Below are 18,415 nucleotides of genomic sequence, written 5' to 3'. Positions count from 1 at the left end.
TAACATGTAGAACCAGAATAAAATATTCAGTTAGACTGATAAGATCATGCCATTAGTATTATTATCTACATGAAAGTTCAAGTCTTCAGCAATAATTACCTTGTCATACCTAACAACAATGTCAGCAACATACTGGGAGAATTCTGACAAAACGTTACTGTTTGCTTTGGTGGGCGGTAGGGCCACCCCAACCACTTAATCTAGGGAAGTTAAAAAATAAAATTAGGGGACAGAGCTCTTGTAGCTGGATACACTCACTTATGTTCAGCCAGGTTTCATTCAACAAAAGAAGTCTAAATTCTTTGAGAGGATAAAGTCATTTAGGAGAGAAGCATTGTTAGAGAGGGATCTGACAATAATGAGACCAAATCTTGCATCACAATTCTCTAGAAATATGACAGATTTTATTAGAAGACCTAAACCCTGACATGTCAGAGTGGAGCCCAGGACGCAGAGACGCAGTCTTACACACCTCTCTGCAGCTTCCTTACAGCCGTCACCCCCCAAAACTACCATAACCCTAGAGACAGTGTCTGCTCCCCGAGTACCTAAATTATTTATCAAAACTAACACAAGAGGAGTTATTCATAAAAACCTAATAAAATAAAGACGACTCCTCTCTTAGAACAAAATAACAAGAAAACAATCAAATGTGGACTTTAAATATCAGATCTCTCTCGTCTAAATCCCTGTTAGTAAATGATTTGATAATTGACCATCAAATAGACTTATTCTGTCTTACTGAAACCTGGCTGCAGCAGGATGAATATGTCTCTCTGAATGAGTCGACCCCCTCAAGTCATGTTAATTATCATGTTCCTAGAACACAGGTCGGGGTGGAGGAGTAGCAGCAATCTTCCACTCAAGTTTGTTAATCAACCCCAGACCTAAACATAGTTTGATTCATTTGAGAGCCTCACTCTTAGCCTCTCTGATCCTAACTGGAAAAATCAAAACCAGTCCTGTTGTTTATTGTGTACCGTCCTCCTGTCCCTTACTCTGAGTTTTTAACTGAATTCTCAGAGTTTCTATCTGATTTAGTTCTTAGTGCAGATAAAGTCATTATAGTGACTTTAAAATCCATGTAGATGTTGATGATAACTGCCTCAACACTGACTTTAATTCACTATTAGACTCTAAATGTAAATAAACCCACTCACTGTTTTAATCACACCCTTGATCTTATTCTGAATACGTGTGGAAGTTGATCAGTTAATAGTTTTTCCCCAAAACCCTCTTTTATCTGACCATTTCTTAATTACATTTGAATTTACAGTACCAAACTTTACTAAACCTACAGATAAGATTCACTACAGTAGATGTTTATATGAAAATGCTGTTGACAAATTTAAGGAACTGATTCCATCTTTTATTTCAGAGCCATGTACCAACACAGAGGAAGGCAGTTATTTCAATGTTACTCCAGCACAAGTGGACTATCTTGTTAATAGTACTGGTACTTCACTTGGAACAATACTTGATACTGTTGCTCCTCTGAAAAAGAAACTAGTGAGTCAGAGGAAGTTAGCTCCATGGTACAATTCACAAATACGTAGCTTAAAGCAGAAATCACGTAAGTTGGAAAGGAGGTGGCGTTCCACCAATTTAGATGAATCTTGCCTAGCCTGGAAAGATAGTTTAATAATATAAAAAAGCCCTGCGTAAAGCTAGAACTTCATATTACTCCTCATTAATAGAGGCAAATAAGAACAACCCTAGGTTTCTTTTCAGCACTGTAGTCTCTGTATGTCTCTTAGACCCCATCCCGACTAGACTCCTCAAGGATGTCTTACCTTTGATCAGAATGTCCATATTAGATCAGATCAATCTGTCTTTACAAATAGGCTACGTACCACAGGCTTTTAAGGTTGCTGTAGTCAAGCCCCTGCTCAAAAAGCCTACTCTGGACTCAGGGGTCTTAGTAAATTATAGACCAATATCCAATCTGCCCTTTATCTCTAAAATTCTTAAAGGTATTTTCCACAGGGTTCTGTGCTTGGACTGATACTTTATATATGCCCCCCTTAGGCAATATTAGGAAACACTCACACAGGAAACAATTTCCATTGTTATGCAGATGATACCCAGCTATACTTATTTATGAAACCAGGAGAAACTAATCAATTAGTCAAACTTCAAGCTGCTTAAAAGACATAAAGACCTGGATGCCTCCAATTTCCTTCTCCTAAATCCAGACAAGACAGAGGTTATACTGTTTGGGCCTAAAAATCTCAGAGACACTATGTCTAAACGTTCTCGCCATTGATGACTTAGTTTGGCCTCAAGTAATACTGTAAGAAACTCGGAGTTATCTTTGATCAGGATATCTCCTTCACTTCATACATCAAAGAAATCTCTAGAACTGCCTTTTTTCACCTGAGAAACATTAAAGTTAAAATTAGGAGCATCAAATAAAACTGAATTGAATTGAATTGAATTGAATTGAATTGAATTGAATTGAATTGAATTGAATTGAATCTTGTAATAGGGACAATGATACTGGGGCTGGTCAGAGGTTGGCTTTTCATAGATTGTCTTAACATGATTTGAATAGTATCTTTGTACTGCTCTGTAGCCTGTTTGCTATCTGTTGCTGATTATAACTGTAATATTAATATTATTAACACTGATTGGACCATTGAAGGAACTGCTTTACAGTGTCTGTATATACCTTAAGTTGGATCACTCTTCCAAACGATCTAACTTACTCTCTCTTTCTCTTTGTCACTTTAGAAAGAGAGCAGCACAAAGACAGCCAAACATCACCATTGTCAACAGTGTGACAAAACCTTCACCCGACCATCTAACCTAAAGATTCATCAGAGAATTCACACCAGAGAGAATCCGTACACCTGTGACCTTTGTGGGAAAACATTCACTCGGTCAACTAGCTTAAAAACCCATCGACAGATTCATACCGGAAGACGGCAGTACACCTGTGACCAGTGTGGGGGAACCTTTGCTACGTTACGCACTTTGAAAAATCATAAACCTGTTCATACTGGAGAGAAACCGTACAGCTGCAACCAGTGTGGGGCAGCGTTCAGTATATGATTATCTAAATATCCATAAACGTGTGCATACTGGAGAGAGACCGTACAACTGTGATCTATGTGGAGCAACTTTCACAACATTAAATAGTCAAAAAATTCATTATCGCATACATACAGGAGAGAAACCATACAGCTGCGACCAATGTGAGGCGGCTTTCACCACAGTGAGTAATCTAAAAGTCCATAAACGTGTCCATACTGGAGAGAAACCGTACAGCTGCGATCAATGTGGCACAGCATTTGCTATATATAATCACCTAAAAATCCATAAACGTATTCATACTGGAGAGAAACCGTACAGCTGTGACCAATGTGGGGCAGCATTCGCCACATTAAATACTCTCAAAAGTCACAAACGTGTACATACAGGAGAGAAACCGTACATTTGTGATGAGTGTGGAGCGGCATTCGCTAGACGATCATTTAAAAAACCACAAACGTGTATCATACAGGAGAGAAACCGTACAGCTGTCGGTCAGTGTGGGGGCAGCGTTTGCTTAGATATGATCATTTTAAAAATCCATAAACGTGGTCACACTGGAGAGAAACCCTACACTGCGACGAATGTTGGGCGGCGTTCGCTAGATATGATCATCTAAAAATCATAGACGAGTTTCACCCTGGAGAGAGAGACCTTACTGGTGTGATCAGTGTGGAAAAAACCTTTTTCCAGCACAGTAAGTTAGCTGCTCATCAACATGTTCACAATAAATGATGAAGTATGAAATTGTGTTTCACGGTTGAGGTTTGTCTGTATGAAGTAGTTTGAAAACCAGACCAGCTTTTTTTTTCATGTTTATCTTTATGCTAATTGTGTCCTAACTCAGAGTTGAAAGCAATAGTCATAATGCCACTCTGGGAAAATAAGTTAATAAATAAAATATTACTGAAAAAACACAGTATAAATGTAAGATGTAGTGTAGCAAGTTTCCTCACTTCGAGGCCTCACTGAGCTCTTTGTTTCACATGCTTAATGATATTTTGAACTAAAATCTGTCAACATGATTATTATTTATTTAGTGAACGATATACTGATACTAATCTGTAAATGTACCTTAATAAATGAACTTTTTCCTTTCACCATTTACAGTTTTGTGTTTTATTAAAAGTCAACCTTCATCCAGTTTTTGGAATTCACTCTTATTCTGAATGAAATCTTTCCCAATAACCCGGACTTTTAAAAATACGTAAGGTGTTCAATTAAATGATCATAACTTTAACTAATTATAAATATTTCCCAATCACAATGGAGATGTTTAGGTTTTTGAGAAATAAAGATTTTGAAAACTGAATCACATAGCATCACCTGAAGGTAAAGGTGTCAGAGGATCCTTCAAAACCAAATACAGCAACATCAAGGAGTCACGTAGGGAGAGGAGAAGTGTCTACAGAGGATTGTTTCATTTTCCACCTATGCTCTTCTACTGTTCTGCATTCATTTGTGGTTACACATGAAAGCATGTAGCATAAGATATTGCTAGAAAGAAGGCAACAAGAAAAACAGTTGAGTTACCCAACGCCTGGTCATAATGAAGAACAATACCTGGAAAATCCTGGACGAGTTCACGACAGTCATATCAGGCCTTGCAGATTCCACCTGGCCTAATGTGTCCAGGAAAGGTACACGCAAAAGAGATGTGCTTTATAGTGTGACCTCTGAACCTTTAGCAAATGTTTGTTTCCTGTAAAATAAACTGAAATTCATGTTTGTTTGTTTCTTATATATAGTGTCATGTTATAAAAGGTGTCTGGCTTTGGTGGAGGTTCACGACTGCAAATGCTGTGTGTAAAATCCTCACTGCTTTATTTTCATAAGAATATACATGTAACACTTTCAATGCAAGGTCCAATGTATTAAAACGAACAGTTTATTATAGGAAAGCACTGCTGTTTTAAGCCTGCACCATTTAATATCATAAAATGAAGAAATTACATAAATTACATGAATTAAAACCTGCATGTGGCTCGTTGGAGGCCACAGGATCTACAAATGTTAGACCCGCTGTAATTTCAAGACACACAAGAGTAAATAGTTTATTATTTTTAGGGAGTAAACATCAAAAGTAGATGTGAATACTGTGTTTAGCAAAAATCACCATGACTTGTATTTAAATAAAGACCCAGATAACAGAGGTTCCTTTGTATTATATTATTATAATTTCTATAACTATAATAGATAACTGAGTTTCTTTGTTTTACTCACTTCTCCGGTTTTTATTTTGTTTCTGTAGTGTTAACTTGTAACTTCTACTGTTATAAATAAAGTTTGAAAAAGATCAGAGATTGAACTTTTAAAATTAAAGAATGAGGTTTATTAAAAATGTAAATATATAAATAATAATAAAATAATAAAATAAAATAAATCACGGAGTCGTGTTTCCACCTTAGCAACAGTAACCAGGGGCGGAGCTCCCACTTAACGCGAGACTATTTCTAGAGCCCACGTATCGCGAGATCTCAGATGATGCTACGTTTCAGAGACAAGATGGCGGCGACAGTTGGAGTTTAGAGTTTGTGGATTTGATCGATGACAAAACCAGAACAATGGACGATCAGAACCAGGACCCGGTCTCTACCGACAAGGACCACTACAAGATGGAAATAAAGGAGGAGAATCCGGACCCAGACCATTTGATAAAGACTGTAATCAAGGAGGAGAACCAGGACCAGTACGTGACAGAGATGAAGGAGGAAATCCAGGATCCGGATCTAATGGACCAGAACAGCTACAGGGTGGAAATCAAGGAGGAGAACCAGGACCTGTACACGACGGAAGTCAAGGAGGAGAACCAAGAGCTAGATCTGGTGGAGCAGAACATCGACACGGTGGAAATCAAGGAGGAGAACCAGGACCCGGACCAGGACCAGGACCCGGATCAGCGAAGCAGCGACCCCGCAGCTTCCAGCGACCAGCAGGTCAGTGTCGATGGGGGACCCGGCAAGAACGGTTCCCGAGGCCCGGAGTCCGGTATATAGAGGGTTTAAACGGGGCCACAAGTAAAAACGGTTCCTCAGACCTGGAGACCGGTATTTAGAGGGTTTAACGGGTCCACAGGTAAAAACGGTTCCTCCGACCTGGAGACCGGTATTTAGAGGGTTTAACGGGTCCACATGTAAAAACGGTTCCTCAGACCTGGAGACCGGTATTTAGAGGTTTAACGGGGCCACATGTAAAACTGTTCCTGAAGACCTGGGAGACCGTATTTGAGGGTTTACGGGTCCACATGTAAAAACGGTTCCTGAGACCTGGAGACCGGTATTTAGAGGGTTTAACTGGTCCACAGGTAAAAACGGTTCCTGAGACCTGGAGACCGGTATTTAGAGGGTTTAAACGGGGCCACAGGTAAAAACGGTTCCTGAGGCCTGGAGACCGGTATTTAGAGGGTTTAACGGGTCCACAGGTAAAAACGGTTCCTCAGACCCGGAGACCGGTATTTAGAGGGTTTAACGGGGCCACAGGTAAAAACGGTTCCTGAGACCGGTATTTAGAGGGTTTAACTGGTCCACAGGTAAAAACGGTTCCTCAGACCTGGAGACCGGTATTTAGAGGGTTTAACGGGTCCACAGGTAAAAACGGTTCCTCAGGCCGGAGTCCGGTATTAGAGGGTTTAACGGGGCCACAGGTAAAAACGGTTCCTCAGACTGGAGACCGGTATTTAGAGGGTTTAACGGGTCCACAGGTAAAAACGGTTCCTCAGACCTGGAGACCGGTATTTAGAGGGTTTAACGGGTCCACAGGTAAAAACGGTTCCTCAGACCTGGAGACCGGTATTTAGAGGGTTTAACGGGTCCACAGGTAAAAACGGTTCCTCAGACCTGGAGACCGGTATTTAGAGGGTTTAACGGGTCCACAGGTAAAACGGTTCCTGAACCTGGAGACCGGTATTTAGAGGGTTTAACGGGTCCACAGGTAAAACGGTTCCTGGACCTGGAGACCGGTATTTAGAGGGTTTAACGGGGCCACAGGTAAAAACGGTTCCTGACCTGGAGACCGGTATTTAGAGGGTTTAACAACGGGTCCACAGGTAAAAACGGTTCCTCAGACCTGGAGACCGGTATTTAGAGGGTTTAACGGGTCCACAGGTAAAAACGGTTCCTGAGACCCTGAGACCGGTATTTAGAGGGTTTAACGGGTCCACAGGTAAAAACGGTTCCTGAGACCCTGAGACCGGTATTTAGAGGGTTTAACGGGGCCACAGGTAAAAGGTCCACAGGTAAAAACGGTTCCTGAGGTCTGGAGACCGGTATTTAGAGGGTTTAACGGGGCCACAGGTAAAAACGGTTCCTGAGACCTGGAGACCGGTATTTAGAGGGTTTAACGGGCCACAGGTAAAAACGGTTTCCTGAGACCTGGAGACCGGTATTTAGAGGTTTTAACGGGGGCCACATGTAAAACGGTTCCTGAGACCTGGAGACCGGTATTTAGAGGGTTTAACGGGGCCACAGGTAAAAACGGTTCCTAGACCTGGAGACCGGTATTTAGAGGGTTTTAACGGGTCCACAGGTAAAAACGGTTCCTGAGACCTGGAGACCGGTATTTAGAGGGTTTAACGGGTTCCACAGGTAAAAACGGTTCCTGAGACCTGGAGACCGGTATTTAGAGGGTTTAACGGGGCCACAGGTAAAAACGGTTCCTGAGACCTGGAGACCGGTATTTAGAGGGTTTAACGGGTCCACAGGTAAAAACGGTTCCTCAGACCTGGAGACCGGTATTTAGAGGGTTTAACGGGGCCACAGGTCTAGATCCTAAATCACTAACACGTCTTTAATTCTCGTCTTTAGAGAACTCTCAGTTTGTGGGTTAATGAACTAACTGAACATGAACTAACAGAATGAATTGGTTGTTTTCCGGCTCAGTAACCAGGTCCTCACATCATATTAAGAAGAATCCACTTCCTCCTAATTCTCATTACTTTAGATCTGAAAATGAAACAGACTTTTACATAATGTGACCAGATGGATTTCAGTATCAGTGACTAATTACATCAAGTGAAACCTCCAGGAAACTAATGACAAGACATTAATTAAAAGATTAAGTGTTACGGTGGCACTCACTGAACTCATCAGATACGATAATAAAAACATCTTGGTATTTAAACTTTGAACTAATCCTCTTCTTTTATCTGACTTGAAAAAACAAGTTTGAATTTCTAAATTTGTGAAAGGAAACATGACACAGCTCCACAACAAACCAGATTATTTCTCTCCTTGCTCTTATAAATGCATCGTCTGTTCTATATGTTGTATATATTTATAATATAAAGCTGAAAATGGTTGCTTGTTATAATTCAATCCCTCTGAAGTTAGACTCACTGAGGAGAGAAAATCCAACTTATTTATTATCTGGGAGTCGACTCATGGACTCCGGACTTTGTCGTCTTAGATCGACCTGATAAGTATTATGTCCAGTTTCATGACTCGGCTTCTAGATAACGTCACCTTCTGACTTATAGTGATCTGATGATGACTGTGCAGAGCGTAGCAGGCCTTGGTCTCTGATGTTGTGCTGGTGGTACTTTCAGTGTCTTCTTGTTGTTTAACCAGTTAATGAGCCTTTGTCCTTTACAACCACGTGTTGAAACAGAGTTAGAGACCGGGGAGCAGCATTTCTCCTTCCACATCAATGGTTTCAATTTTATTCTCCCGTTGTGATAAAGTCATCTCTATAACACCAAATTTATCATGTAAGAGGTTTTTGAGCCGACAAGGAAAACCCATTGTATACAATCAGATACTTGCAAATGCATTTGGGGCGGCAGTAGCTCAGGTGGTAGAGCCTATGAACCCCAGGGTGAGTGGTTCGATTCCCGGTTCCTCCTGGCTACTTGCTGAGGTGTCCTTGGACAAGACACCAAAACCCCGTAGTGTAGCGTTGACATACTGTCTAGCAGCTGTCCACCCACAATTTTCCCAAGGGGATCGATAAAGTATTCATTATTATTATTATAGATATTACACCAGGGGGCAGTATTTAATTAACACTATTTAATTAACCAGGGGGCAGTAATCAATTAACCAGGGGGCAGTATTTAATTAACACTATTTAATTAACCAGGGGGCAGTAATCAATTAACCAGGGGGCAGTATTTAATTAACACTATTTAATTAACCAGGGGGCAGTAATCAATTAACCAGGGGGCAGTATTTAATTAACACTATTTAATTAACCAGGGGGCAGTAATCAATTAACCAGGGGGCAGTATTTAATTAACACTATTTAATTAACCAGGGGGCAGTAATTAATTAACCATGGCACTTTCCAGTGACACCGCCAGACTGAGAGATTTCAGGAAAGATAAACAGAACTTTGTCAGTTTTGTTAAGGTAAGAAAAACATTTAAATTGTTAAACCTTTAAACAGTTACTTGACTGATGTAATGTGAAATAATTTAATATTTCAACTGTGTTGAAAATGTGGATTTATAAGGTCAAACAACTCTAAATCAGTTGATTATCATTTTATTGCATGTAGTTATTTTATTTTTAAAGTTACCTAATTCAAAATTTAAATTGCATAAATTTGGAGCAAAAGTTTAGCACATGCCACTTGTATGATGATGATGATGATGATGATGATGATGATGATGATTGCTATGGTACCTTTATGTGCTATTAACGTTTAGCTTACTGGTTTTCAATAAATTACACCAGAAATAGACAATAATCTTTTTTGTGTGGTCCTGTGTTGTGTTTTTAGATGGAAAGATATCACAGTGTTGAAGAGGCCATGAACATGATTCTGGATGGTAATGCTAGTGACATGGAGCAGCTAGGGGAAGATGATGATGATGACGAGGAGGAATGGACTCCTCCTGCAAGGATTGAGGAAAAATCAGATAGTAGTGATGATGAGGAAGATCCAAAAGCTTCAGAAGAGGACACAACAAATCCAGTCCAGTCAACAAGCAGCAAAGTGAAAAGGAAAGAGTGGAAAGAAAAAGGTTTGAAGCTCCAGCTGTTGAGTTTGAGGAATGTGTTGATGAAAACTCTGAAGACAGGCGTACCTGGACACCATATATGTATTTTAAAGATTTTGTGACAGAGAAAATGTTCCAAGAAACTTCAGAAGAAACAAACTTGAACAGTGAGCAGAAAGATGGAAAACCAGTGAACACTAATGCCAAAGAAATGGAGCAAGTTCTGGGGATGTACATGCACATGGGGTTAAATCAGACGCCCAGGGTACAAGCTTACTGGGAAATGGAGACGAGGTACCCTGCTGTTTGTGATTTGATGTCACGGGGTCGATTCCTGAAGTTGCTGACGCTCCTCCACTTCCAGGACAACCTCAATGTGTCTGAAGATGCAAAGAAAGATAAGCTGTGGAAACTGAGGCCATGGTTGGAGCAACTACGTCAACGCTTTCTTAGCATACCCCCTGAAGAATGTCATGCTGTTGATGAAATCATGGTGCCTTTCAAAGAAAAATCACATCTACGGTGCTGCATGACAGACAAACCTCACAGATGGGGGTTCAAGATGTGGCGACGTGCCGGACAAAGTGTGCCCAGGGGCAGAGCATCCTGACAAAGAGAAGTCTGATGTTGGTGCTAGTGGAGATGTTGTCCTGAAAATGACTTCAACTCTTCCAGCAGGAAAAAATCACAAAGTTTTTGCAGACAGCGACTTTACATCAGTTCCATTGGTGAAGCACTTGAAACAAAGAGGAATCTACTACATAGGCACAGTCTGAATGAACAGGCTGAAGAAAAACCAACTGATGGATGAGGAAGACTTGAAGAAAAAGGGTAGAGGGTCTCTGGATTTCAGAGTCACAGGAAGACGTCATCGTCGTAAGATGGTTTGACAACAAAGCTGTGAACCTGATCTCTTCCTTTGTTGTCATAGAACCACTTGGCAATGTGAAGCGTTGGGATCGGAAGGCCAAAAGCCACATGATGGTGCCCAGACCAGCCATCGTTGACACATATAACAGGTTCATGGGAGGAGTGGATCTTCTTGACATGTTAACTGCACTTTACAAGTACAACTTCAGATCCCGAAGATGGTACTTGTACATCTGGTGGCACACGGTTACAGTGGCACTAATAAATGCTTGGATCCGCTACAAAAGAGACCTGGAAAAAGTAAAAACCAGCCAGAAACCCTGCCCCTGAGAAGGGTTCAGGCTTCTGTTGCCACCTCTCTCACAAGCGCAGGAAAGGGCAAGAAGTGTGGCAGACCACTGTCCTCTCCAGAAGCAACACCATCTCCCCCACGCAAGGGGGGGAGATGGCCCTGATGTGATAAGGGATGGCATCGATCACTTCCCGACATGGGAAACCAGACAGAGATGCAAGCACTGCACAGACCACTTTTCCCATGTCTACTGTGTGAAGTGCAGCGTGCATCTTTGCCTGAACAAGGACAGAAACTGTTTTCTGGCCCATGAACAATAAAATGTTGAAGAACAAAGTTAGTCAAAAATAACAACAGAACTGTTCCACACGGCCGGTTCTGTTGGTTTTTGTTTGTTCAAGAAATGTTTTAGCACCGATGTATCACATATGATACAAAATCAAAGAAATTGATATTTGTTGTTGTTGTTGTTCAGAATGACCAATAAAGGCTCCACTTTCAAAGAATTAGAAGTTTCTGTCAGTTATTTAATGGTTTGGTCTTTACTTAAGTTTACTTCCTGGTTTACTCTGATTGGCTGTTGAAGGCTTCTGCTCAGTGTTCATTGCTAATGTTAAAACCAGTTTAATGGATTTGTGCTAAAACTGTGGCAAACTTCTGTTTTGTCCTTGACCTCTCCTGGTTCCTTTACAGGAATCTGTAGATTTAATATTTGTCACTTTAGCCGACAAAAGTTTATTCTGATATTTTTGAGTTTTTTATATCACTGTGAACATCTTTCCTATGAACACTAGCTGAATTCTAATGGAACTGGTTTTCCAAAGGTGACTACAATATTAATAGGTTTAAAGTTATAATGCCACTGTCAAAACACAGAAAAAAATAGTGGTGCCTAAGACTTTTGCACATTACTGTACATAATAATATAGTATAAGAATTATTCAGCACACAGGCTTTTACACCGTGGTCAATCTTTCATTAGCTCTGGTCTTAAATGTCATTTCAGTTCTACTTTTCTAAAGGAGGACTACGAAAAAGACACCAGGATATTTTTAAACGAACAGTATAGAACAGAAATCTTTTCCAGTTCATCCACTAATAGGGAACACGAGCTGGGATTAGACCTTCGTGAGACAGGTGAGTTTTCACCTACTTGTCTGTGGTCCAATAATGAATCCCAATTCAATCGTTCAGGTCTACATCCCGTCCCGTCCACTGCGCTCAACCAGTGAACGTCGTCTGGTGGTACCAGCACCACACAGTCGACACCAAGGAAAACAGCTCAGTGATCCCACGATGGTGGAATGAGCTGCAGAACTCTGCACGCTCAACCACCTCACTTTAATATTTAAAACACTGATGAAAACAGAACTCTTCTACAAAAAAATGTTCCTGCTCTCTTGTTCTCACGTCTCTTGAAACAGAATCTCTTCAGCACTTTGCTTTGATGTTTTTCTCCTACAAAAACAAAATAAGGGGAGAACAGGACTCGGCTTTTGTCCACAGCTTCTTTATAGCAATGATCCCATTGGTTCCATAGATCAGCAGGTCAGTGTTAAGTGTGAGTTAATCATAAAGAGACTAAAGACATAAGGAGGAGTTGTTTTCAATCCAAGACAGGTTTGTCACTTGTTCTACTGTCTACTGTGTTTTTATCAATTTGACTCGTCTTTGTGTGAGAAGCCTCATGGTTAGATACTGAATGTGATACATTAGTGTGTCTCACATTTTAATATGAGGTAATAATATTTTTAAGGTCTGAAGTAGGTTACGTACGTTGTTAAGTTCACTCCACCATTTTTCCAGTCCAATGTAGTGTTATGATACTACACTATGTATACTGTGAAACAAACATATAGAGTAATAGGAAAAGTATGTGAACCTTTTGAAATTATTATTTAAATTTATTATTAAAAATATAATGTGAATAACATAATATATAACAACTATACTATGTTTTGCCTCTGTATCAGAGGACATTTATGTTTATCTCATTTTCAGGTTGTGACCATCAACTAAGCTGCCACTAAAACTCTTTTCAGCTTACTCATTTTCTGAGATTTAGTTATTCATAAGTTTAGTAACATAAATTGAGCAGAGATGAATGGGTTCCATAAGGGGATTGAAAGGCCTTAGATTGATTAAGCAAAGTCAGTACTGGATTTAGGTTGGTTAATTAACTGAGTCTCTGAAACCAGTTCCCCTTAAAATAAAGGACATGAGAATTTTAAGAACATACAGTACTCAAAGACAAACTGAGTAGAGTATAATCATCTACTTAACTTCTGCTTTTCTAATATAAATACAGTCAATCAATGTTCTGTAAAGCCGTCATAGTGTCTGTAAAGACAGAATGGGTTCCTGTGGGAAGTGGGTGATATACGGGGTTTTAGCTTAATTGATGGGCTTAAATTTAACTTTACTTTAATTAGATAATTAAATGTTCAAGCAAATTGTCACAAAACTTTCACAGAGTGAAACTGTATTCTACACAAAACAAAAGTAAAGATTCTGTTTTTAAAGACAAAAGTTTTATGTTTGCAGATCAGTGGTGTTCACTTCAGTTAGCACAGATCACATTTGTCAATGCTCAGAAAATGTTTTAAACAAGTTACAGTACTGTTTCATCTGATTTGTGAGAACTAGTGCTTCAGTGCTGTGAGGTCCTGAAGTTAAACTTGTACAGTCACTTATTAAAGTATTAATTTGCCATGGATGGACTCAGGCACAGTTTTTCTACATCAAATAATTATTTTGAGATTTTTTAAATAAATGTGCAATGTATATTACATATATGTAATATATGTATATAATATGACCATGATCATTATGGGTAAATCAGTGGGAAGATTTGTTTACAACAGTATGTACAATGTGCAAAAGTGAGTGCATCAATAATAATACTACTATATTTATATATAAAATACCCAGCAGATCCACATGAGCAGCACTAGACGACGGTGGAGAGGAGAAACTCCCTTTAGAAAAAGAAACCTCCAGCAGAACTAGGCCCGAGATTAGGTGGTCATCTGCCTTGGCCGGTTAGGGTGAGTGGAATATATAATGGAGATACAAGTAAAACTAGCACCAATAAACAAAAATAACAACAACTACATCAATTAACTACACTTTTCCTTTGGAAAACCAGTTCCAAAAGAAAGATATACATTTGAAAGAGATCTGGAAAGTCTAGACAGTAGAAGTATGTTTCGGTAGAATCCGTAAACCTGTGACCTTTGTGGGAAAACATTCACTCGGTCAACTAGCTTAAAAACCCATCGACAGATTCATACCGGAAGACGGCAGTACACCTGTGACCAATGCGGGGGAACCTTTGCTACGTTACGCTCTTTGAAAAATCATAAACCTGTTCATACTGGAGAGAAACCGTACAGCTGCAACCAGTGTGGGGCAGAGTTCAGTAGATATTTTTAATTTAAGCAACTACAGTAGTAAAGAAAAATGGGTTCAATCTGAGGACTCAAAGGTGCTTGATTGAATCAGAAAATCTGTAATAATGTCTGTTTTTTATTTTTATTTACCAGCACCCATAAAAATAAATTACATTCAAACACATAACTAAAACAATAAAAACAACAAATGCAAATCTGCAGTGACTAATGTTGGGCTATGTTGAGCTATTTTTATATTTTTAACAGAAACAAAATGAACCTATTCTGTGAAATTGTCAGAAAAGTGAAAGTGTGTGAAAACACGGTGAAACTGTTTTGTTCCGTTTCCTTCAATAATATGTGGTAACTATGCCTTTCAGCAAAGGGGGAAATTATTTAATCATTACATTTTGTTTAACTTAAAATAGTATTTTCCATTCATATAACCATACTATATTACACAAGTAAACTGTTATTAATATTAATATTGGTCACTTCCATTTGTCACAGGTGAACTCCAGACACAGGTTTGAGTTTGACCAAATTAAATGTTTTTGAGTTTTAATCTAGTCCAGAACAAATAATCACAGCATTATGGTTTACTGTCTGTAAATTTGTAAATGGCTGTCGAGGTAATTGTGTATAAATCGTATATAACAGATCACTGCACCATGAGATCTAACCTACTCTCTCTTTCTGTCTGTCATTTCAGAAACAGAGCAGCACAAAGAGACCCAAACGTCACCGTTGCCAGCAGTGTGACAAAGCCTTCGCTAGACCTTCAGAGCTAAAGATTCATCAGAGAGTTCACACCAGAGAGAAACCGTACATCTGCGAACAGTGTGGGAAAACATTCACTCAATTAAGTCATCTAAAAACCCACCAAACACTTCATACAGGTGCAAGACCATACAGCTGTGACCAGTGTGGGAAGACATTCACTCAGGCATGTAACCTGAAGACCCATCAACAGATTCATACAGGAACAAGGCCGTACAGCTGTGACCAGTGTGGTCGAGCTTTTACCACGTTTGATACTTTAAAGAACCATAAACGTGTTCATACAGGAGAGAAACCTTACAGCTGTGATCACTGTGGGTCAGCGTTCTTTAGATATGATCATTTAAAAGTCCACATACGTGTTCACATGGGAGAGAAACCATATAGCTGTGAACAGTGTGGCGCAGCATTCACCACATCTAATATTCTAAAAATTCATAAACGTGTTCATACCGGAGAGAAACCGTACAGTTGTGATCAGTGTGGAGCAGCTTTCTCCACAGTAAGTCATTTAAAAATCCATAAACGTGTTCATACAGGAGAGAAACCGTACAGCTGTGATCAGTGTGAAGCAGCTTTCACCACATTAAGTAATCTAAAAATCCATAAACGCGTTCATACTGGAGAGAAACCGTACAGCTGCGACCAGTGTGGGGCAGCTTTCTCCACAATAACTTATCTAAAAGTCCATAAACAGATACATACTGGAGAGAAACCGTACAGCTGTGACCAGTGTGGGGCAGCGTTCACCAGACTAGATAATCTAAAACTCCATAAACGTGTTCACACTGGAGAGAAACCGTACTGGTGTGATCAGTGCGGGAAAACGTTTTCCCAAAACAGTAGCTTAAAAACGCACCAACGTGTTCACAGTAAGAGCAAACTGTGACGTTGGGCTTTGTCTTTTACATTTAGTCATTTAGCAGACGCTTTTATCCAAAGCGACTTACAAGTCAGTACAAGATACAATGGTAGGCAGGGCAGCGTGAGGAGGTCTCCCACATGGGAGGCAGTGATGTTACCACTACACTAACCAGCCACAGGTGTTTATCAAGCTTATGAAGTTTAAAAACCAGCAAATCGTTGAAGCTCTGAACAGGCCAGATGTTTTCTCACGTCTTTAATCTATGTGCTGAACGTTTCCTACTTTAATTAGATTTCTCAGTCTTCATAAATCCCTTTGGAAAATAGAGACTCAGGTCATGAAAGTCGCAGCTGGTTTAAAATTACAATCCTCATTTTTGTTATTAAAAATTTAATTATTCAACTATAAAGTTCTGATTTAGCTTTTTCCTGTTAGCTTTTTAATCTTGCACTATTTTATCCAGACGACAAGAATGGAAGTTTATATTTCCCACATTTGTACTTTGTTCCTAAAGAACGCTGTGCTTCACAGTTCAAGTGCTCAGCGCTGAACAACTCTCTCTCAACAGATATGTTGGTGTTGTGCACTCAGAGATAAAAGCCTGTTTAGTGTGAAACTAAATGTGTTGGTTCGGTGCAGTTTAACATTCTGCTGCTACAGAGATTCTATTTGAGACAAGAAACACGAGTCGTGACCACATAAATTCAGTTGTGGGATTTTCCCAGACTCGAGAAGATCCTGTCATGATCGTTAAAAAGTTCAGTCATGTCGAACATTTCAGCTGATTAAAAAGTATGTGTCTAATAATCAGAAGCACCTCCTTATTGAATGCCCTCCCTCAAAAATATCCTAAATATCAAATCAACCTTCTCACTGGCCGACGTCCGACTTTAACGGAGTCACGTCCAAAGACCTGGATCAGTTTTAACTGTAACATGTTTAAACAATAATCTTTGCTAGTTTGTCGTTTTGTTTGCTTCTGTATTTTAGTGTTGAACAGATGAAACTGAATCAACACTGGAGACTAGTGTTGGTCATTTTTAGTAGTATTATTAAGAGCTGTTGTGCTTTGTGGTTGATTTGTCGATGTTGTGCTGCTGTTTTTAATTCTAAAGAGCCTCAGTAATAGTTTAAAGTACAGTAGCTTCATGTGACTGATGTAGTTTAAATAAATACTCTTTATATGCTACGCTGTGATTGGACGGTTGTTCCACCACCTCCACCCACACCAACTAGATGAATCTGTTTTTACTAGTTCTTATTTCTACTGTCTTGGTGATTTTCATCACTGAATGTGTTAAACACTGGCGGTAAATCATTAAATAATCAGGAAGTCGACTCTGACCATCAGCTTCTTCTCTGCTTCAGTTCCTGTTGGAAACACTGAACTCTCGTTGTTTGTAGTGTGAACGTGGTGTAAAGACGCCCGGACTTCATGTATGATCACGTTTGTCAGGACGAACGGGTCCAAAGCTGAAGAGTTGGACTGATATTGAGGTTCCAGAGAAGGAGAAGACACCTCTGAACTGTCCCGTCACACACTGTCTTATTATCTTAGACATCTTATCTTCAGGAGAGAACACCTGTACCAGGTAAATGTTTCTGTGTGTTTAGAACCATCGTCCTACATTGTTCTGTGTGTTTAATTTAAATAAACCGGTTCTTGAGTTTGACAATAGAAATTAACTTGATGCTGAATAAACGTTGTCATGTTTTATTTCTTTAAGACACTGAAATAACTCAGTCTTTAGAGCTCCACAGCCGCCTGCTGCAGGTCGGGGGCTGCTGCCCCTCCTGAACTCAGATCTTGGACTTACTTGAACTGCTGATGATGCAGATGTTCTGAACCTAGAGGAAGCAGCTGGATAAATCCCTCATACTGACTTCACCATCAGAAGATTCTGGAGAAACCTCTGTGCACAAGAAACAAGGCTGAAACCCAATACTGGATCCTTCAGGTCCTCAGTACTGCATTAAAAAGAGACATGGTCCTGTGGTCACTGCATGGACTCATGAACTCCTCCAAAGTCACTGTATCATCCAGGAGTAGAGGTAAAAGGTTTATTATGTGAACATGATCCAGAAGTGCTGAAGTCTTCTCTGGACCAAAGCTTGTTTACTAGACCCAGGACTGTTGAGAAGTCAGAATCCTGTATTGGACTAGAAGGACATGTTAGTCCCTCAAAACTCCAGCAACTGGTCTCAGTTCAGTTCAGTTTGCAGACACTTACAGACTGTGGTTATAG

The 18,415-nt window shown here is 39.8% G+C and overlaps 2 protein-coding genes across 3 annotated transcripts; both read left to right on the top strand.

The window, feature by feature from the left end:
• The first annotated feature begins 2,493 nt into the window (after positions 1 to 2,493).
• On the top strand, positions 2,494 to 3,649 carry LOC113168659 (zinc finger protein 239-like). Its single transcript, XM_033326728.1, is given in 4 exon segments — positions 2,494 to 2,508; positions 2,734 to 3,047; positions 3,049 to 3,471; positions 3,473 to 3,649. Coding segments are annotated over 4 exon segments (834 nt in total). The 3' UTR covers positions 3,555 to 3,649.
• Positions 3,650 to 5,530: 1,881 nt separating this feature from the next.
• Positions 5,531 to 17,008, top strand: LOC113168432 (zinc finger protein 664-like). Of its 2 annotated transcripts, none has more exons than XM_026369450.1 (2): positions 5,531 to 5,969; positions 15,237 to 17,008. In XM_026369450.1, exons 1-2 carry the CDS (start codon positions 5,598 to 5,600, stop codon positions 16,191 to 16,193), a joined length of 1,329 nt encoding a protein of 442 aa, XP_026225235.1. In that variant the 5' UTR covers positions 5,531 to 5,597; the 3' UTR covers positions 16,194 to 17,008. The 2 variants fall into 2 exon arrangements, with proteins under 2 accessions (XP_026225235.1, XP_033182550.1); XM_033326659.1 differs by lacking the exon at positions 15,237 to 17,008 and adding an exon at positions 9,751 to 11,638.
• Positions 17,009 to 18,415: the final 1,407 nt, after the last annotated feature.

This window comes from Anabas testudineus, chromosome 18 (genome assembly GCF_900324465.2).
Source record: "Anabas testudineus chromosome 18, fAnaTes1.2, whole genome shotgun sequence".
Taxonomy (NCBI): Eukaryota; Metazoa; Chordata; class Actinopteri; order Anabantiformes; family Anabantidae; genus Anabas; species Anabas testudineus.
This window is presented reverse-complemented; position numbering and strand designations above follow the sequence as displayed.

What these genes read in the sequence shown, in the direction of transcription:
- LOC113168432 (XM_026369450.1), top strand. Translation starts at nt 5,598, where the DNA reads ATGGACGATCAGAACCAGGACCCGGTCTCTACCGACAAGGACCACTAC. An exon ending in CAGCTTCCAGCGACCAGCAG is followed by an intron (nt 5,970 to 15,236) that starts GTCAGTGTCGAT and finishes CTGTCATTTCAG; the next exon opens with AAACAGAGCAGCACAAAGAG.